The sequence below is a fragment of the Rhamphochromis sp. 'chilingali' genome, assembly GCF_963969265.1.
Source record: "Rhamphochromis sp. 'chilingali' genome assembly, chromosome: 10".
Lineage (NCBI taxonomy): Eukaryota > Metazoa > Chordata > Actinopteri > Cichliformes > Cichlidae > Rhamphochromis > Rhamphochromis sp. 'chilingali'.
This window is the reverse complement of record NC_137937.1, coordinates 29,352,056-29,372,744: the sequence shown is the minus strand read 5'-3', so window position 1 is coordinate 29,372,744 and position 20,689 is coordinate 29,352,056. Positions and strand designations below refer to the sequence as shown.

At 39.6% G+C, this 20,689-nt stretch overlaps 3 protein-coding genes across 5 annotated transcripts; 2 read left to right on the top strand and 1 right to left on the bottom strand.

The window, feature by feature from the left end:
- The first annotated feature begins 200 nt into the window (after positions 1 to 200).
- Positions 201 to 4,262, top strand: mcidas (multiciliate differentiation and DNA synthesis associated cell cycle protein). The gene is made up of 7 exons (XM_080894757.1): positions 201 to 1,196; positions 1,278 to 1,350; positions 1,455 to 1,534; positions 2,025 to 2,079; positions 2,219 to 2,445; positions 2,831 to 2,941; positions 3,082 to 4,262. Exons 1-7 carry the CDS (start codon positions 1,113 to 1,115, stop codon positions 3,523 to 3,525), a joined length of 1,074 nt encoding a protein of 357 aa, XP_080750883.1. The 5' UTR covers positions 201 to 1,112; the 3' UTR covers positions 3,526 to 4,262.
- Positions 4,263 to 6,631: 2,369 nt separating this feature from the next.
- Positions 6,632 to 20,281, top strand: LOC308403586 (cell division cycle protein 20 homolog B-like). Of its 3 annotated transcripts, none has more exons than XR_013972939.1 (12): positions 6,632 to 6,876; positions 7,227 to 7,275; positions 11,467 to 11,683; positions 12,214 to 12,321; positions 12,881 to 12,932; positions 13,492 to 13,608; positions 14,424 to 14,635; positions 14,773 to 14,867; positions 15,115 to 15,343; positions 15,553 to 15,613; positions 15,768 to 15,891; positions 17,183 to 20,281. XR_013972939.1 is itself a non-coding variant. In XM_080893136.1 (12 exons), exons 2-12 carry the CDS (start codon positions 7,234 to 7,236, stop codon positions 17,278 to 17,280), a joined length of 1,422 nt encoding a protein of 473 aa, XP_080749262.1. In that variant the 5' UTR covers positions 6,645 to 6,876; positions 7,227 to 7,233; the 3' UTR covers positions 17,281 to 20,279. The 3 variants fall into 3 exon arrangements, 2 of the variants coding, with proteins under 2 accessions (XP_080749261.1, XP_080749262.1); XM_080893136.1 differs by having other exon boundaries at positions 6,645 to 6,876; positions 12,212 to 12,321; positions 15,553 to 15,678; positions 17,183 to 20,279; XM_080893135.1 differs by having other exon boundaries at positions 15,553 to 15,891.
- gpx8 (glutathione peroxidase 8 (putative)) lies at positions 8,204 to 10,750 on the bottom strand. Its single transcript, XM_080893898.1, has 3 exons — positions 10,478 to 10,750; positions 10,057 to 10,318; positions 8,204 to 8,822 (listed from the first exon to the last, which is right to left on the bottom strand). The coding sequence occupies exons 1-3, from the start codon at positions 10,682 to 10,684 to the stop codon at positions 8,659 to 8,661; spliced, it is 633 nt and encodes a 210-aa protein (XP_080750024.1). The 5' UTR covers positions 10,685 to 10,750; the 3' UTR covers positions 8,204 to 8,658.
- Positions 20,282 to 20,689: the final 408 nt, after the last annotated feature.

The following is a 20,689-nucleotide window of genomic DNA, read 5'->3' as shown; positions in this document are numbered from 1 at the left end:
TCACCCCAGAAAGCACGTTTTTTACAAGTATAAATCCAATACCCCCCACCCTACACACACACACACACACACACACACACACACACACACACACACACACACACACACACACACACACACACACACACAGAAACACACACGACCATGAAAGTGCTGTAAATGTGAGGATAAGACCTTGTGTGTAACATTACTTTCTTCAATGTACTGACTCTTGTGGCTCTCCAACACGGGCTATTGTGCTTGTTTGTCTGGAAGTCCGTTTACCCTCGTTTTTTGTTTACCCTTGGCTATATTATGTGAAACCAAATTGTGCCATCCCAGTTTGGTCAATCGAGGGGCTTTATCTGATAATCCATTACGCGTGGCAGCTCGACCTGCTGACACAGTGTCGACCACACAGGTGTATTCAGCGTTAAGGGTACTCTTGTTTGTTTACTAATAGAGGCATTTGTCACGACTGTTTACTGAGCTGTCGGCTGTAATTGCCCTTTTCCTTTTCCCCTGCTCTTTAACTGTAGCAGAAGGATTGTACCTAAGCTAATTAGATATTTTACGCACAGTAAGATGGAAATTACGCACTGACTGTTATGGTCGCAAACATGCTATTAAATAAATTGATGAGGATTTATTAATAAATACATAAAATATGTAATAATTATTACGATATATAATTATAAAATAAGATATTTTGGCGACTTTATTTTGTGACGCTCAGCTTGCACAACATCTGTTGTTTATGTACGCCATACAATACATGAGCCTAAGGCATTTTTCTAAACATTTCAGTATGTCCAAAAGAAACCATAGCCAGCATCTGGCACAGGGACTAGCTGAATGCTCAAGGAAAGCAGGTCTGAGGCAAGGAACACCTGCTGTAGCCTAATGGCGCCGTTACGCGCGGCACCACTGTTACACTTCAGAAAACCGTTAGTCTGCACCCGTTTAATCTCCGAGGACGCTGTTACTCCCTGGAGACCAAATAGGTGCATTTGATTGGGTCGAAAGTGTGAAACCGCGGCATGAAGAAACGCAGACCGGGAGAACGTCGAGTATATCAGCTCTAAATCAAATCATGCCCTCCTAGTTCTGCAGACGGAGCTTAGCTCATCGAGATGCAAAGAGACGGAAAAACGTTTGATGGTATTTGTCCCAACCAAGTGAGGCAAAAATGGACGAACGCTGTCACAAACAAAACGGTTTGAAATATTTGTCTTTTCACAAAACACAGAGCTTCTTTGTGCAGTGGGAAAGACTTTTATAGTGTTTTCTACCCACAGGATAAAGTGTTTGTGCCAAGAAGCAGCAGTCCCGTCACTGTGTATGTTGAGTTTCCATGTATCATCGAACAAGGTAAGCTCAACCTGACACAATGGGTGAATTTCAGGATTAGTGCCTTTAAGTCACTTTGAGCTCATAAATGCATTCAGGGGTCCCACTGTTTTCTTCTGTCGCAGCTTTCTCAACAATTGCATGGGATGATTTGGAAGAGGGTGTGCCCTCTATGAGACAGGAGAGAGACTCCTTCGGCTGTCAGGTGAGAAAAAAACACCGAAGACCAATGTTCTTTTAAAAAATGGACATCAGTTTTTGTCACATCTCCACGTAAATGGCATATCTTAAACGTAGCCATGTAAATCAACCCCTTTCCGACGGATGGAGATGTAGGATGGTGAGCAGAGCTGCAGGTCTGGATCACTCTGTTAATGTTTGACACGATGTGCTGGAATCCTACACGAATGTCATTGTACTTAACTCATGACACACACGCTAGAAAATGGTCCAGTCTTTTTCCACGAGCTGACACAGACAAGCGTAAGCTCATAACGCGACAACACGAAAACATATTGACTGAAATGTCAACTAATACATTTTCTGCTTTAACATCGTATTGCCCTGATTTTTCCTGGTGGGATTTCCAGGTAAAACTGCTATGCACCTTTTCGTTTTTCTTTTTCGTTATTTTAAATCGAATTGTTTATATGAAATACTGATAAATGCTGATCGTCATTTTTATTTCCACACAGGAATTGGATGCAAATGACCAGGATTTTGGAGAATATGGGCTGGATTTCATGGCAGGTGAGAAAACTAAACCTTCCACACCGCTGGGGTGCTGCTCATCGCTATTGTTACTTTTATATTGACATGAATACAGTTAAAATCGTGCACCTCCAAAATCACGTTGGCTAAGTCCTTGGGTTCTTGTCTTCTCTGTCAGCTTCGCCTACAACCCTGGAGAGCAGTTTGTCTTCAGCTGAGCTGGTACCTTATCAAGGATATGTTATACCTCCCCTCACCCCTCAGCACAACCTTTCACCAGAAGACAGTCTGGTTAACTCATCTGCAGAAACAGGCAACCCACCTGCCCAGGATGGAGATTCCTGGAAAGGGATAGCAGAGTGTCATGGAAAGGCACTGGGACATAGCATAGCAGTCAACAAACAGGTAAGGTCTTATGGAGCATTACTGCACAATGTAAATGATGTACCGTAAATGGTGATACGAAGTTTGATGTAATTTGGACTATAATGGATCTAAATTGTGAAATTATAATTGTTAAAAATTATAATTATATTAATTATTTAGTTATATAAACCTATTTACCTGCTATAACATCCAAGACCTTATCCTGATCAGAACCCCGTTTGGTTTAAAAGGTATACAATGGAGATTTTGTGGAAAACCTACACGTATAGGTAAATTACACGTGCATTTGAAATAACTGTTTGTCCACATCTAAACACAAACTTAGTTATGCCAACATTAAAAAATAAAATAATTATTAAAGATGAACACATCACAGAAAATATTTTGCTTTGTGTGCTTGCAGCTCCATGAGTCCCTCCAAAGTCAACAAGATGAGATTGATTCTCTTGAAGAAAGAAACGTTCACCTCAGGCAGCTGGCTAATCGAGCAAAGCACCTAGCCTCTGTGCTTGAAGTAAGTTCAGAACTGTGAGAAGTCAAATCAGTATTTATCATGTATATGATGTAACCTCTTGGTTGTATTGTCATAAATTGTGTTTCAAACTTTTTAATCTTTAAACTTTTTAGTCTTTAATTTGGATCATTTTCTTTCAGAAATTGATGACAGTCAGAGACTCAAATGTAAAAGAACCAGTAATGCCTTATGGTGGTGACAAAACCTCACTGAGTCCTTGTAAGCGCCAGCGACTGGATGAAGGATATGAAACTGAATCCTCTGACTCAGTGGAGGACATGTTGAGGGATATTAGCACACGCTGCAATGCTGTACTTCACAGCAGCTCTACAGAAACAAGGCTGCAACAGGAATCAAAGACAATATCCATGTATGGTGCATTCTCAGGCCTGCAGACATCCATAGCTAAAGACAGCAACATGACTGTGGATGCAGCAGAAGCTGGAGAGAGTGTCTCATCTTTTAGGACCTCTGTCAGAGAACACAGCACTATAAGAACTCAGGTCTTTCCTCACGGACATGCCTTTACCTCAAGGACTCAGCAAGGAGGATACCGCTTTCGCTGGGTTCCCAAACAAAGCTGAAATGAGAGATCAGCAAATAAAGCTGGAGTTGTTATGTGGCTCTGATTAGTCATATGCAGATGCCCTAATTCTGTTGGGTGGACAGAAGTGTATGTGTGGGCTGCAACTGTTAATGCTTAACTTATAATCTATAGTGATATCTGTAAGTGATTCAGTGATGTCTTCCTCAGGTAGCTTGAAAGCTAATCATTCAGAGAAGAGGTGCTTAACAAAGGAAATTAAACTGCCCAAGCTGTTGTTTACATTGCGTTTTGGTTTACATAGTTTAATATTTGTTTATGTTTGCATCTCGCTATATATTTGTTGTCCTGGAAAATGCCAGTGATTTTACATATTTGGAAATAAAAATGTTTTTAAAACTGTAAAACAATGTGTACATTTTCATGTAGCTGACTCAAGTTTTTTTTTTTTTTTAAGATGATAAGGGAGCTTAGGTGATAATTAGGCAAATGGAAATAAACTGTGAACTTTCCTTGTTTGAGCAGTGAAACAAATGTAACCCTATGACCTGCTTTAAGAAGCAGGGGCTTTGTCTCTGTCTGAGTGACTGTGTGGCCTGAAAGAGTGGACAGAGCATTGATGTAGTGCAGCCAACATCCTTGTTTATATCCTTTTTGGAAATGTAAACAGATTCTCTCTTTTTTGGGGGCTGTATTTCCTGACTTATCACTCTTATGAACCTGACTGCTAACACAATAGTTGTATAAACAGTATACCCTGAGGGAAAGACTTTAGCTGTGTCATCTATCTAAAAAAGCAAACAAACAGAAAATCGGATTTAACACACAAAAAACAAACCCAAACCACCATAAACCAGGCAAAAACAAAACAAAAAGGAAATTAAACCAAGAAGAAGAGATTAACTTATCTAAAGAGGATGTTACCTTTGAAAATCTTTCTTCCACCTCACTGTTGAAATCTTTAGCTGTAAGAACCTGGCTGGTACACAAGACATTTGGACAATCTCAGGTCAGGCACCTGTCTAAACTTCCACAACCAGGGCCTGTTTGTTTTACAGCAGTGAAGGCAACAGTGCAGACCCTTGACTGGGGACAGTTTACAGTACTGACACTCCTGCTGTCATGAACACCGCATTTAACACAGCGAGTGCAGATAAGAAAAACCTGATAGCGAGATGGAGAACTGATTAACACAGGCCTGACTATTTATTTAAAGACCATGGAAAGTTACACCACCAAGGGAAGTTGAGGTGCATTTAACCGATAAATAACTCATAGCAAATTTATACTTAAAGACCACTTGACTGATGTTTTTTTTAAATCCAGCTTTATACTGGCTTTGCATTACAGAGAAACTTTTTAAATCAATTTAGTCATTGCAAAAGAAATGTGGTGTTTAACTTTCAAGAAGAAACTTAATGATGAGGAGAGTGAGGTGTGGCAGATTCTTACATCTGACCTGTCCAGCTGCTTCTAAATAGATGCAGATAGCCCAATAATAATTATCTAGTTAAACCATCCTACTTCCCTTGTTACATTCTGGCCAACCTTGGCCACAATCTGATGCTTAATGTCAAATTTCAGCCACTTTATTATAGAAAACATCTGCACGTGTGCTGAGCTCGACATCCAGCCGGGCCTTGAGCCACTTTTACAGCAAACAAATGCTTTTGTATCTGATCAGCACCGCTGGTGAGAGCATGGCACAGGGCAAAGCATTGTATAAGCTGGCTGTGACACTTTTGACCTGTTAAGCTACCGCCAAACTGCGGGGAACAATGCGGGAGGAGAAAGGAAAATACAGACACAATGCGTTTCTAAGGTGACTAAACTCAAACCTGGAGAGAGGCTGCAAGCCCGACGGAGTCCAGCGGGAAAAATACGTATTGTTCCTGTGGTGGGATACAGACGTGTAAGGTTCTGGGCAAATGAAAGCTAATTCACATTTAACTCATTTAAAAAACTTAAATGAACTGGCTAAATAAAATATTACATGAAAATGCCGGCTGTTTAAATTTGATACATTTTATACTGATGAAAAAAACAAAACCAAACTAGTTTAACCATTTTTATTTTATGAATGAGAACTGGATGGATTTAGATTATAGTGCTATGTGGTAATTTTGTTTGCTCTGCCACAGATTTGTGAATTTTCCAGGTTAAAAGTAAAAATAACAAACACTGAGCCGTTTGTTGTTGTTGTTGTTGTTGTTGTTGTTGTTTCTGTTGGGCGTGATGATAAATTAAAGGTTACTGTGGGTTATCTTGAGAGCTTAACCTTTTATGTCTATCATTTGGACTCTATGACAGCCCGATGGAGCACCTGGCGCACTGTCCCGGGCTCGCACTCGAGGTGCGAGCGCATATGGAAGTGGCAGGTGGCAAGAACGTGCGTGCTCTCGCGCCGTTCGGCCCACTTAGCGCCAGAGCAGCTCCTCATTAAACGGTGTGGCCCGCGGATACAGGGCCTTTACCCCCAAAACACGGCCACTGATTGCCCACCAGAGGAGCTGTTACAGGTTTATGACAACGCATTAAATCCAATCAGTAAAATCTGCAGTTTGCGGAGTGTTTATTAGTATGTGTTGTCAAAATTTGCTGATGTTTGAATTCACTTCCAAACATCTAAAACAACTTATTAGGCCTACAATTTAGCAATAAATAAATATATAAATAATAATAATTGTATTTCTTAACATGCTAAATATTTAAGGCTATTCGGTCTCAGTTCTCGTTTTGGCATGTTTTCAGGATTTGTAATTTATGATTTACTTACAATAAATTTTCGTGTGCTTTAAAGGTGCCAATCTGCACGATCCTACCTCTTTCCTAATGTAACTAGCCGATAATCATCATTAGCCTTTATATTTAAAATTATGCTTTCTTCAGCGACATAACAAGCTGAATATAAGCCTGCATCTGTAAACCATGTGATTAAGTGTGCAAACTGACACCACCCTAAAGAAATAAAGGTGAAGTAGTTTGTCCTTGTCTAAGTTAGGACATCAACTGATAACACGCAGCCACCTCCACCTTTATAACATTACCGCGTTGTTCTTTTCTTTTTCTTTCTTTGTCTGTTTGTTTCCATTAGAAACCAGGACGCGAAGGGAATCCCTGAATAGGAGCGAGTCTATAGGCCGCTTAATTAAAAACAGGGGGGAAATGGACCTAACTGCCAATAGCACAGCAGAGGACTTTGCTTCCCGCTCCGGCGTCCGCCCAGTGAGAGTATATAGGAGAGGAGACAACAGGTGCACCAGGCATGACCGGTCAGTGTCCTCACTTGGGCTGAGATAGGGAGGACTGAGATAGTGGGGACTGGGGCATGCTTAAATGAAGGAAATGGAAGATGCGCCTGAAACGCTGGAGTGAAGATTCACGCAGATGGGTAAGTAAGTTATAACATAGTTGCGGGCAATTAAAATAGCCTCAGTAGAGCAGTCAAGACATGTTATATGTTACTTAGGATCGGTTGCTGTTGCTGCTACCAGGCAACTCAAACACTAAACACAGGGACTCTTCCTATTTGGGTTCTTCTAACCACAGCATGTGCTACGTATAGTGGTGTAGAAAAAACAAACAAAAACCCAAAACACACAGTCACTTATATTAATTGCAGCATACTTGAAATAGTCCTCACCTTGGTGAATAACTCTTTGAAAGCACAGACTAAGATGTTCGAAACTAGTTTCACGTGATGATGAGCTGAGCTTGTGGTGTTTTTGTTTTTATGATCAGGAGGAGGATGTTGCGAGATTTTACAGGAAAGCGGCACTTTCCCTTCAAGGTAAGAGGGGGAACTAAAGTGAAACTGGCATTAAAATAATCAGAAATGTTCCCGCTTCATTTGTTGGGTGCCTCCTTCCTCTTTCTGCTGATCTTGCAGTGTCAGTGCGGCAGTGTACTGCTGCTGGCTGTGCTATTTGACTGACAGCTGTCAGCTGCACTCCTCACTGCTACTGTCAACTCACCTGAAACATGTTTGCCGACACTGCCACGTAACCCGCTTCTTATTATATTATAGTATATAATAAGAAGTCAGCCGAGAGTAAAGCTGGGAGACAATTCTACATTTTGCATACTGATAAATGAGCAGCTGGACGTCGGTACAGCAGTCAAATCCACGCATTTGCATTTACATGGACAGATGTGTTGTGACTGGTTGGGTGGCAGTGTAATGTTAGCTGACGTTTCTTCAGCCAGCTCACACTGCTCTGCTACTTTAACAGTTACATTTCACTGTGGGTCACACTAATGGCTCAAAAGCCATTCAATATGACTTTTAAATGTTTGCAAACTCTGCAAAGAAAATATCATTTTTTTTATTATAAGGACAGAAGGTGAAGTTGAATTGTGGGTGGCTGGAAGGCAGTGTCTTGTTAGCTGGTAGTTTCTTCCTGTGCCAGCTCACCTGCTGCTGCCCTCCAACTGTCCATTTAATCCACACCAACAGTGATGTCTGTAGTCACCCTTCACTGCAATCAGTACTAAGATGCGATTCATTGATTCTATTGTCTATTTTATATTATTTTCTCATAGCCATAAATATTCAGAAAAATCAACTACAGCACCATATTTAAGGAGATGGCCTTAATATCAATGCATTAACATTAGCAGGTAATTTGTAATGTGATTTAATTATTCAGTTAAGAAAGACGCTTAATACCCACAACACAGGACATCTAAATGAAAAATCTTAAAGTCATTAGTTAAAACAAATACTTATGAGAGCTTTTTATTGTTTGATAGATGCTGCACAGTTTGCTGGGCTCAAATCAGTCAAATCAGGCTCAATTAATTTGCTTCCTCTTAAAAAAGATTTTAATGTAAACACTGGAGAGATGAAAAGAAGGAAAGCTGAACATTTCAAAATGCCAACAACTGAAAAGCTAAATAACCACTGCAGCTGCAGCAGTGGTCATTTTAAGAAATGCTCATCACTGACCACAGGATAAACACCCCCACATACACTCATTTACACACACGCACACACACTCTGACTTGCATTGCATCACGGTGATTGCCTGATATTTTCATCTTGCATCTTTCTGGAATGACAACCCTCTCCAAGCAACACTCGCTGTCAACAGTTCAGTCCTTCCTGGCTGCCACAGCTCAGGAAACACAGACATAAAGCAGTGCTATGTCCAGTACCGATCACTAGGGGCCATCATAGCTCCACTCGTTTCTTTAGGATGATTTCCCGCACCATCGCTGTGACCTCTTCTCTGATGCTTTCCATGGGCTCGTCTGTTCGCCAGAATCGAACCACCTTCCCTTCTGGGTTCACCAGAAACTTCCAGAAGTTCCACTTTGGAATTTTCTTCACAGAATCTGAAAAACAAACAAGATGTCGCAGAACAGTCGTTAATGCTACATTTCTTTCTTTTTAATTTATCTTATTTTTAAGCAATCTTTAAAGTTGTTTGCCCAAGATGGGCAGCAACAAGTAATTCAGTTTCCATATAGTGAAACAAACTATTACACACTGAAGACAAAAAAATGTTCCTCAAAGGTAAAACCAGGATAAAACAGAGACAGACACATCAGGGTCTAAAATATGCTTAAAAACACTGACAGTTAGGTAGATTACAGGATGCTAAAATACCAAATGCCTTAATTTAATAACTTAATAGCAGAGTACCACGACGACAGAAAAAGTTACTTCCTAACAGAAGTGGACACTATCAAATCAAAATAATACATGCATAAAAAAAATTATATTAAATAAATAAAATAAGAATAAAAGAAAATACCTACACAAGCCTATAGTATCATTTCAATATTATATAATTTGATAGTGCAGTGAAAAATGTATGTGTTGTAACTGAAAATCAAGTGAAAACCTAATACTAAAAAACTCAAATGTGCATACTTATGTTCATATGCTGTAATAGCATTAATTCAAATGATAAATTCCCCTTGGCTACTGCTAATCATTATAGCTCACCACGACTGTTGTGTTACTGTATATTAATAATATTAACTGTAACTGTAAAAATACAGCTAATTAATAAAACCAGATTCTAATGCATGGAGCAGAATGTCAGTTCTGCTGCTTTACAAACATAAATGAAGTTGCTACTTAGCAGATATGACACTGAATTGATTAAATTTTATACCATCAAGTCTTGTAATCACAGAATAGATCAGAACCATACTTTATATTCCAGTTACCTCTGGAGTTCATAGACTTGTTCTGCAGGTCTTCTTTCAGGTGCATCATGTTCATAAAAACTCATTAAATTACCCTGGGGTGATTGAAAAATACAAAACTTTACGTTCAGCTCCACATTTTACAACAGTAACAGATTATTTTCCTCTCAGATGAAGTAAAAGTAGGCTTTGCCTAATCTTGTTTGGTTTTAGACTATCAACACTTGTACCTGGAATACAGGTGAGACCAATTGTTAAGTATTTGAGGTTTGGCGACAGCTCCAAATTTGACTTCCTTCCATCATTAAATACATCCTGCACTTGGAGCAGGTATAAATATGTAATCAGCGTTTCTGTGATCTCACTCAGTGATCCCACAGTCATGATATTCGTTAAAAGTCTTTCTCCCAACCTGTGAGGAATTTGAAAGCAGGGTCAGCCTCTGATCCCATTATTTTGATCTTGCTGAAGAAAGGAAAGGTAACACCGTAGGCTGACTTGGCGAAAGCCTCGATGTCCCGGCTGGTTCCGGTCTCCGTATCCCCGAACTGTCCGCAGGGAAAGGCCAGGACGTTGAAGTGAGAGGTGCCCAGCTCCCGGTGGAGCTCCTGTAGAGACTTGTAGTTCGCCTCCGTCTGCTGGCAGTAACTCGCCACGTTTACAACTAAGGACGCCTGCAAAAGAGGGGATTAGGAGCAGTGCACAGTTATTTTAAAAAGCTCTTAAAAATACGCACTCTGCAAATAAATCAAGTCTAAACTGACACGGGGAAAGTTAAACAGTTAAACGGGTTTATTCTCAGTCTGAAACGACGGCTGATGATGTGGACATACTTTTCCTCGGTACTTCTCCAGAGAAATCGTCCTGCCCTTCGCGTCCTTCACCTCGAAAGAATAAAAATCCTTCGGTTTTCTGGGTTTCACCAGCTGGGTCTGCAGAAGAAATAAACACCCCACACCCACCGTCATGCTCAACAGCACAGTTAACTTTTTCGCTTTTGGGTTGGAGGACCTGGTAGGATAACCTCCCAAAGCCTCCATCTTGGAGGGGAAAGAGCAAACCGTAGCTTGAACTGGGGCTCTCCTTCCAGAAGTTCTGGGGCGGATCAGAGGAAATAGTCGCGTTAAGCTGGACGGAGAAACGGTGAAAGCGACTATACCGGAAACTCAGCAGCAAAATAAAACTAATAATAAGTGAACTTTACATGTAAATACTCGACTTTCAGCTACACTACAGAATCCTATATAGGCCGACTACAGGGTCAGCTGAAAATATTTTTTTTAAAAACAAAACAAAACAAAACAAACAATGCCTTATGTTTTAGTTTTGTTAGGTGTGTTCAATATAAAAAGCATAAGACGGAATTAATATTGAGACTGATGTCTATATCACTTGTTTTTAATGTTGGAAAACATTAAAAACAGAAATCGGGAACTTATTATTATTATTATTAATAATAATAATAATAATAATAATAATAATAATAATAATAATAATAATAATAATAATAATAATATCATCATCATCATCATCATAATCATAACAATAATAAACATGCCTGAATGCTCAGTGCAGATTATTAGCACTAGAGGAACCTCAGCAAACACTTAACCAAACTTTCCAGTGGTTTCCTCAGTAATCACTGTAAAGCATTTAAATAACTACAGAATCTTCATCTGCTATGAAAGGTTTCAAAAAATTAAGAGGAAGTTAGGCTCTTAATAGATTAGTTTCTAATGATATAAAGTTACTGTTTAGTACATTTTAAATAACCTTATTTTGAGATGGTATTAAAAAAAACAATTGTTATTTGTCTGCTCAGGGACAATACGAGGCCCATGAAGTCACATACAAATGCTTCAGGAGGCGGATCATCCAGAGGCGCTGCAGAGAAAGCCCTGTTGCAAGTACCCCACTGGCCCCTGGGCGGCAGTGTGAGCCAAGCTTCGAGTTTGATACCATCTGTCAGAGGCTGGAGCTCGATTCTCCACCGAGAAAGCATGAACCGGGACAGGGAGTCCTACCAGGAAAAATCCAAGGTATTAAACAACACACAGAAGTTCAGTAATAATAATAATGCAATACTGATGCCAGGCATATTCACATAAGTTAGGTCATTAAAAGTGTGATTAAACTCAAAAATTACCCGAAGTCAGGTTTTAAACGACTGATTTTTAGAAGAGGGGAAAAACGACTGATTCAGGATTTAAAGCATAATGTGTATGTCATAAAAATGCAACAATGTTTGTGTAATTTGGATAAATATTTTGGTTTAAAAAACTCCAACCAACTTTATCCTGCCACATGAAGACCCTAGTCACCACTGGGGACTGTACCCAAGCTGTTGGTGTTGCACTTGAACAGCATATTTATGATTCAGCTGGGTAACACTGTTCTTATATGACACTGCTGATTTTAAAATGCACGGGCATGCACTCCCCTAGGCCCATATCTAGAAACAACATTCATTCTTTTTAATCTTCACCAGGTGTATCATCATACTGACACAGTACATTTTTACCTGAGAGCTGTTGGACGTTTTCTATGATGTCATTTGATTTCACCAGAGGCAGCACTGGTGGGAGGCTCGTCTCACTCTGAGTCTGTTAAGTTGGTGAACACAGAGTGCACGATCGCTGCAAAGACACGGCCTGCTGCAGAAAATGCCCCACAAGAGGTTTGTTTAAGGAAGCTGCACTTCCTCGTTTGTGTCTGTGTGTGGTTGTGATGCAGTAGTTTGAGGGGGATGCTAAACTGACTTCTGCAAGTCATCGTCTCATACACGAACATAGAAGTTTTCATTTAAAAGTGAAAAAAGTCAGAGAGTTTTGTATGTGTGTGGTTTCCAAAAGTTGCTCGAAGTGAAATAAAATAAAAGAACACAATCAGTTTGATATAAGAATAATAAAATGTTATTATCCTATCAGAGATGGTGGTGTGGTGGCTAGCTCATCTGCCTCACAGGATGAAGGTCCTGGGTTTATGTAGAGTCTGGGGCCTTTCTCTGTGAAGTCCAAAGACATGCAGTGGGTGATTGGTTATTCTGAATTGATTTTAACTGTGAATACTTTTTCTTGTCTTGTGTTATGGCCCTGCAACAGATCGATGTATAAAGCATATAAAAAAGTAAATCTGCATATATTGCTAATGCTAACTTTCAATGATATGCTAATTTTAGATATTTTTGAAACCTGAATAGTAATAATTCTTTTCCCTTTTTTGGTTTTGTTTTACAGCGATGGGTATGGAGACCTGCAGTTCAAGAACCTGAAAATCTCAATCGCTCAGGTAGATCATGTTTCTACACAGCAAAATCTCCAGTGTTAATTTAACACTGGAGATTTTGCTGTGTATGAATGATTGTGTGAATGATCTCTGGACTGATACTACATGATGTCATACTGGGGAACCCAAATACATACTTTGATCACGCTGCAGTTTTTTTTCCGCTTTGTTTTTTGAATGCTGGATGATGTAATTATAGGTTTACTTTATCAGACTGCACACCAGTTTTTGAAGTCTGGAGAAATTTGGTAGCGTACAAAGACAACAAAGATAACATCTGGAATAGCAATAAGGAAGAAAAGTTTGAAAGAAATCACGTGTTAAATTCTCTTGACACTTTATTCACATTTAGGCACTTTAGCAGTCATCACTAGTTTCAACACGTTCTAGTTTAATGCAACGAGTGCTTAATGCACATCAATGTGGATGCTTGCTGCAACTATTGATTCATGTCAAAAACACGACACAACAAAGAAAGTGTTTGAAAATTAATGGATTAACAGCAGATGTACAATGTATGTTTTGTAACAATATCTTTTAAATTATATTTTTATCATTGAAGGTTATGATGAAAGAAAATATGATCTTCAGCCATTTGCCACTCTGAACAAAGCCACTCTGAGCCTGCACGGGAAGTCAGTGGTTAAGTTGGGTGCACCATCACTGCTGAATGATTACTGTAAGAGAAAATGAAGCCCTAAATGACTTTTACAAATACTGTTTTTTTGCTTCTGTACACCACCACAGTAGATGTTTCTTTCCAAGCTCCTTAGACTACAATGACCTGGGTGACTGAGAACCTTCACAGACACCACAGTAGACTGTAAAACAATCCAAATGTGGCTGAAATGTAGTTTTCAGCTTAAATTCATTGGGGTTAATAATGCTTTGCATTAGCTGTTTAGGAATTATAGTCACTGTTATAAATAATCTAATTTTTAAAGGGTCAGAAGTAATTGAACAAACTAATAATCCTTTGCATTGCATTAATTCTGCCTGAAGTCTAGAATGCATGGACATGATTAAAGGTGGTGCTTCCTCCCTTGAGATGCTCTGCTGGGCCTTTACTTCACCACTGTTGGTTGGTGCTTATTTGTGGGCTTATTTGCATTTAAAACTGATAAGCATGCTGTTCTGGATTAGGATCAGGTGACACGTCTTCTTCTATCAGTATTGGGCCATTAAGAAGTTGTACATCTACGTGCTATAACATTTCCATCATGTTTGACGAATGATGGTGGTTGTGTTGGGGTGTGCTGGTGAAATTTCATTATTTTAAATAGCATAGCCACATGGGCAACAAAAATACAACCTGGAACATCTGCTACTTGTTTTTTTTTCTGAAAAATACTTACTGAAAACACTTTGGTGGATATAACAGATTTAACAAAGAAAAAAAAATGTTTATAATTAAGGCTCATCCTGTTCATCAATAATTTATGCCTACGATATAGTCCTCTGTAGTCCTTTGTTTTTGCAACTTTGTCATTTCAGACACTAACCTTCTCGACTGCAGCTGTAGTGGCATGGTTGCATTAGGACTCGGCTCTTCAGTTTACATTTGGAATTCAGAAACTCGTGGTCTGGTTGGACATCTGGACCTGAGTCCACAATCAGGATGCCGATATCGTCAGTCGGTCTCGTCTCTGTGCTGGAGCACAGATGGAAGAGCCCTCAGTATCGCGACTAGACGAGGGGAGATACAGGTAAATGAGCTCATAGAGGTTGGAAACTTATTCAAACCAAATGTGGTATGGGGGGCTCTGTGAGAAGGGAAGTGTCATATTTACTGAATCAGCAGGATGACTGTTTGTGGTGTCTTTGTCTCTCTTTGACTCTTTAGTTGTGGGATGTCGAACACAAGCAGAACATGAGGTTTCTGCTGTCACACCTGGCTGTGGTGAGAGCGCTTTCTTGGAAACAGCAGTTACTTAGCAGGTACCCATTTGGTTTGTTCTGGTATTTAAAGAAGGTGCTGCTTAATAATGAAATGGAAAAGATTGACCAATTTGGAAATTATGCTAAATAAATGAATCAATAAATAGGATAGATAGGCTTAGGATAAGAGCTAAAGGCATACAGCTTTATCTCTTTAATAGAAGAAATGTAGATGAATTAGTCACGGACAGGGTAGGAGACACTTAATCAATAAAAGTGTCCATAAAAGCAGTGTTTTTTCTGACAGTGGATCTGTTCTTGGACATATCTGTCACCTTGACCCACGGGCTTTCACACCTCTGGTAGGTGCAACCACCCAGAGGGAGGGGGTCTGCAGTCTGCAGTGGTCACCAGGAGGCAAATGGCTGGCCAGCGGCTCCACAGAAGGCCTTCTCCATATCTGGGATGATGACATCATGGGAAAAAAAATGTCAAGTCAGCCAATAATGACAGTGAAGCAGCCCAGTGCTGTGAAGGTCTGTGTACTTGGATTTGGAGGCTAAAAGTAAACTGTTTGGCATTTTTAAAGGCTGACACAGCCAGAGTTACAGAGTTTGAGCAGACGTCAAAGCAGTTAAATGTGAATAAGAGGCTAATGGTTTTAATGTGTAAGGATTTTGGGTTAGTAAACAGAGATTTAAAAATGCTGTTAATGTATCCACCTTTGTGTGTGTTATTTTGTTAGGCAATGGGGTGGTGCCCATGGCAGGGAAACATTATTGCTACAGGAGGGGGATGGAAAGATGGTGAGCTGAGAATCTGGGACACACAATCAGCATCTTGTGTTACTTCTGTGCAAACAAATTCACAGGTGCTTGAGAATTACAGTATTGTGGATATTTTTGTTTTGCTGTATTTAAAAATGCTGGATAAACTATTACTATTTACCCTCATTTGCAGATCTGTTCTCTACAATGGGCTGAAAAGAAGAGATATCTGGTTACAGGTCATGGCCTACCTCATCACAAAGTCACATCTTGGGTGTGGGAGTTTCACTCTCTCAGCCCCATTTACCAGTTCACAGGTTAGAAAACCAAAAAACACACAAGGCTGTTCTACATTACTATAACCTTTTTATTAATAAAGTAAATAATTCTGTTTAATGCAACGTTAAATTGTATCAGCACTGCTGTCTGATACTATCTCAACTTAGTCTCAACACATTGACAACACACTCATAGGAACAAATGTTGTTGCGTCAATAACACAGTGAGTAATATTCTCACAGAAGCAGTTGTTGTCAGTGCAGCAGCTCTGTCACCTACCACTAATGTCTTTAATGGCCATCGTGTGCTGAGTGATTCGTGTTCTGGGCTTCCCTCTAGTGAATATGAAACTAAGGTTGCTAGTTTTAATATGAGCTGTCTCACTGTCCTGTAGTATTGTGAGCTGGTGTTAGAAAACCAATACTTACGGCTTAAGGGGGGAAAAAATGAGAAATAAACCGCTAACAGAAATGCTAAATTCCTGTTTTTTCTGGTCAGGAGGGCTCAAACCAAGCATTGAATGCAAAAGACACTTTTACTGAAAACCCACTAATATGTAATATTGAATAATTTTACTTAATAAAAAAAATGATCAAGTAATTTTCAAAATTTACTTTTTTTAATTTAAGTTTTTTTGTACTTTTATATTTTAAATGAAAACTTGACGGTCATTCTGCGCTATTTTTCAGAAGTGTAATTACTGATATCAACCCTTGTGGTAAAGTCCTATTCCCATAGGAATACTGGTTATGATAAGATAGGGAAATTGACTTGTTTTCATAATGGAAAAAAACAAACAAAAACAAAATAGTGTAGCTCCCATTGAGTTGCACCAATGCAGGCCGTTATTCTGTAGGCAGATTTTTAGTCACCATTTTCTTGGTTAACCACAGTCATAAAGTCCCCCTTCTCATTTTTGCCAATAAGGCTCTGATTGACTCAGTTGTACTGGCAAACAAGGAGAAGTTGTTACTGAATGAGATGCTTGTTTGAATCACAGACAAATATGTGCGAAGTGAGGTTTGGAACAGAGTGCTTATATTGTTTAGTTTTTGGTATTATCTATTTTTTCCATTTAACTTCACGTTGCTTTTATTTCATTATCTCCTGAATCCAAGATGTCTGTCAACTTTTCTTTCTAATCCTGGTTTTTGATGTGTGATTCCATCAAAAAACATAAAAATGTAAAAAGGCATTATAATCAAGGTAGTACAATTCAATATTAATTCCCTGTTAATGTGGCATTTTCTTACTACTTATAGCAACAACAAGAACTGATTTTCAGTTCTTTTAAATAATAATTTTTTTTCTTTTTCTTTTTTTAACCAGGTCACTCTGATCGAGTCCTTCACTTGGCCTTAAACCCTGACAATTCTCAGATTTTCTCCACCGGTGCGGACCAGCGCTTTCACATCTGGGATTTGTAGTAACCAGCGTCATGGAACCGTGACATTCATATTGATAATAAAGTTCTTTAGCATCTGGTTAGAAATAGGTATACAATTGATTACCACATAAGTGCACATTGCTGCTTTCTTGGCAATTGTGTCATAGAGACCACACATTTCCCTCCCATGATGTCAACCACAATTCGAAGCCAGTTTACCACCAGCTCACACCTTTTGTCATGCATCGTGCATGCCGGTAGCACAGGTTTCCTGTTTTAATGGCTAGACGACATGAATCTTTTGTATAGTTATGATATGACAGATATGCCATACTGACTACTATCATATGAAAGGTAACAAAAGACAGACATGGGACATGTTTTAGTGTACACATATATGAAATAGCTCAGCACCAACAGTTGAAATCTGCTGCTGCTGACTTAAGGCTCATCAGCATTTATTTGTTCTGTATGTGAGTTCACTTTGAGTTTGTTGTGTTTTTATTTATATTACATTTTGATATGTCTTCATTGTAAATTTTGACTTCCTGAAATTTTTTTTAATTATATTTTGCACAATGAAATCAAATTTAGGAACCTAATAGTAGAATACACTCTGTAGCCTAAGGTAGCTTTTATTCTTGCCCCAATGATATGAAACATCCCTACTACCTATTTTACCTAGAAATAGAGTGAAAGCTTTGTGGTTTGTTTTAAAAGTTATGTGTTTAGTAGTTAAATCACTTAGACTTAAGTTAAATGTAAAATGAAGCAGAATAGATTTCTGCTAGAAAAGACTTTGTGTGTGAGCATATGCGCTGCAAAATTTGACTTGCAAGAGTGTGACCAGAGAAGATTTAAGAGAACAGTTTGTGCAAAAGCACTGTGGTGAAGACTTCCTTTATAAAAACAGAGCAAGACCCCCCCCCCTCTACATGAGTTATTTCTTATAGGTTATATGTTCACAGTCACACTGAGATGTCGGAGCAAACGTGCAATGACTGAGGTTGGTTTATATAGTCCCTGTAACCTCAGATGTCTGCAAAGTCTAGCCTACGCTGTTCCACTTTTGACTAAGATAAGGGTCAAGATGAATAATGTCAACACTCAACTGAAAGCAGCAACATGCCTCAAGTGCAGTCTGAAATGAAGCCCAGTCAGCAAAGAAACTGAAATTTTAAAAAAAGAACTGAGAAGAAATCTGCATAAGTTGTGTTTCTCTGTGAGCTTACTGCTTTACAAATATGCTGGCCTTTAATGCAAGGTCAAAGTCATGATGGCTCCACTCAGCTGAAACTGGCGGCACAAAAAGGGTCAACATATTCTGCGTCCCTTATGTAAAATGTTGTACACTGAAAGGAAGTAATTCCTAATTGACATACAGTGGCTTGCAAAAGTATTCGGCCCCCTTGAACTTTTCCACATTTTGTCACATTACAGCCACAAACATGAATCAATTTTATTGGAATTCCACATGAAAGACCAACACAAAGTGGTGTACACGTGAGAAGTGGAACGAAAATCATACATGATTCCAAACATTTTTTACACATAAATAACTGAAAAGTGGGGTGTGCGTAATTATTCAGCCCCCTTTGGTCTGAGTGCAGTCAGTTGCCCATAGACATTGCCTGATGAGTGCTAATGACTAAAGAGAGTGCACCTGTGTGTAATCTAATGTCAGTACAAATACAGCTGCTCTGTGACGGCCTCAGAGGTTGTGTGAGAGAATATTGGGAGCAACAACACCATGAAGTCCAAAGAAAACACCAGACAGGTCAGGGATAAAGTTACTGAGAAATTTTAAGCAGGCTTAGGCTACAAGAAGATTTCCCAAGCCTTGAACATCCCACGGAGCACTGTTCAAGCGATCATTCAGAAATGGAAGGAGTATGGCACAACTGTAAACCTACCAAGACAAGGCCGTCCACCTAAACTCACAGGCCGAACAAGGAGAGCGCTGATCAGAAATGCAGCCAAGAGGCCCATGGTGACTTTGCACGAGCTGCAGAGATCTACAGTTCAGGTGGGGGAATCTGTCCATAGGACATATGTCTGTGAAGGTTCTCAGTCATCCAGGTCATCGTAGTCAAAGGAGCTTGCAAAGAAAAGCGTCTGGACTTTTTTAAGTTGCTTGAAGACGTTTCACCTCTCATCCGAGAAGCTTCCTCAGTTCTAAGGTCAAATGGTGGAGAGTCCCAGATATAAGCCTAGTGGGAGTGACCCCCCACAGAGGGACAAAAGGACCCCCTGATGATGTCAGGGGGTCCATAGGACAACTATTAGTTGTGCACTGCACAAAGTTGGCCTTTATGGAAGAGTGGCAAGAAGAAAGCCATTGTTAACAGAAAACCATAAGTCCCGTTTGCAGTTTGCCACAAGCCACGTGGGGGACACAGCAAACATGTGGAAGAAGGTGCTCTGGTCAGTTGAGACCAAAATGGAACTTTTTGGCCAAAATGCAAAACGCTATGTGTGGTGGAAAACTAACACTGCACATCACTCTGAACACACCATCCCCACTGTCAAATATGGTGGTGGCAGCATCAGGCTCTGGGGGTGCTTCTCTTCAGCAGGGACAGGGAAGCTGGTCAGAGTTGATGGGAAGATGGATGGAGCCAAATACAGGGCAATCTTGGAAGAAAACCTCTTGGAGTCTGCAAAAGACTTGAGACTGGGGCGGAGGTTCACCTTCCAGCAGGACAACGACCCTAAACATAAAGCCCGGGCAACGATGGAGTGGGTTAAAACAAAACATATCCATGTGTTAGAATGGCCCAGTCAACGTCCAGATCTAAATCCAATCGAGAATCTGTGGCAAGATCTGAAAACTGCTGTTCACAAACGCTGTCCATCTAATCTGACTGAGCTGGAGCTGTTTTGCAAAGAAGAATGGGCAAAGATTTCAGTCTCTAGATGTGCAAAGCTGGTAGAGACATACCCTAAAAAAAGACTGGCAGCTTTAATTGCAGCAAAAGGTGGTTCTACAAAGTATTGACTAAGGGGGCTGAATAATTACGCACACCCCACTTTTCAGTTATTTATTTGTAAAAAAACGTTTGGAATCATGTATGATTTTCGTTCCACTTCTCACGTGTGCACCACTTTGTATTGGTCTTTCATGTGGAATTCCAGTAAAATTGATTCATGTTTGTGGCTGTAATGTGACAAAATGTGGAAAACTTCAAGGGGGCCGAATACTTTTGCAAGCCACTGTATCTATAGCTCAGGATACTCACTACAGTATCCACCACTCGGCAAGTGTGTGAATCTAGATGTGACTTAGGGGGACTGTTTACAATTCTAGTGTTTGCTTTATGTTACAAAAACTACTATGTCTGTGATGAAGTGCAAACATATGGGGGGAAAAATAGAAAACATTTTTTTTAACAAATTCCCATTGACTACAGTAGTGAATGTATACTTCAACCTTACGTCATTCTTAATTT

Bases quoted from the DNA above. Each gene is read 5' to 3' on its own strand.
- LOC308403586 (XM_080893135.1), top strand. The intron at 12,933-13,491 runs GTAGATCATGTT...TTATCATTGAAG, and splicing joins TGAAAATCTCAATCGCTCAG to GTTATGATGAAAGAAAATAT. The intron at 15,344-15,552 runs GTCTGTGTACTT...TTATTTTGTTAG, and splicing joins AGCAGCCCAGTGCTGTGAAG to GCAATGGGGTGGTGCCCATG.
- mcidas (XM_080894757.1), top strand. From the start codon at position 1,113: ATGCAAAGAGACGGAAAAACGTTTGATGGTATTTGTCCCAACCAAGTG. The intron at 1,535-2,024 runs GTGAGAAAAAAA...ATTTCCACACAG, and splicing joins GAGACTCCTTCGGCTGTCAG to GAATTGGATGCAAATGACCA. The intron at 2,942-3,081 runs GTAAGTTCAGAA...ATTTTCTTTCAG, and splicing joins ACCTAGCCTCTGTGCTTGAA to AAATTGATGACAGTCAGAGA.
- gpx8 (XM_080893898.1), bottom strand. From the start codon at position 10,684: ATGGAGGCTTTGGGAGGTTATCCTACCAGGTCCTCCAACCCAAAAGCG. The intron at 10,319-10,477 runs GTATGTCCACAT...CCTCTTTTGCAG, and splicing joins TGGAGAAGTACCGAGGAAAA to GCGTCCTTAGTTGTAAACGT. The intron at 8,823-10,056 runs GTTGGGAGAAAG...TTTGTTTTTCAG, and splicing joins TGCTTTCAAATTCCTCACAG to ATTCTGTGAAGAAAATTCCA.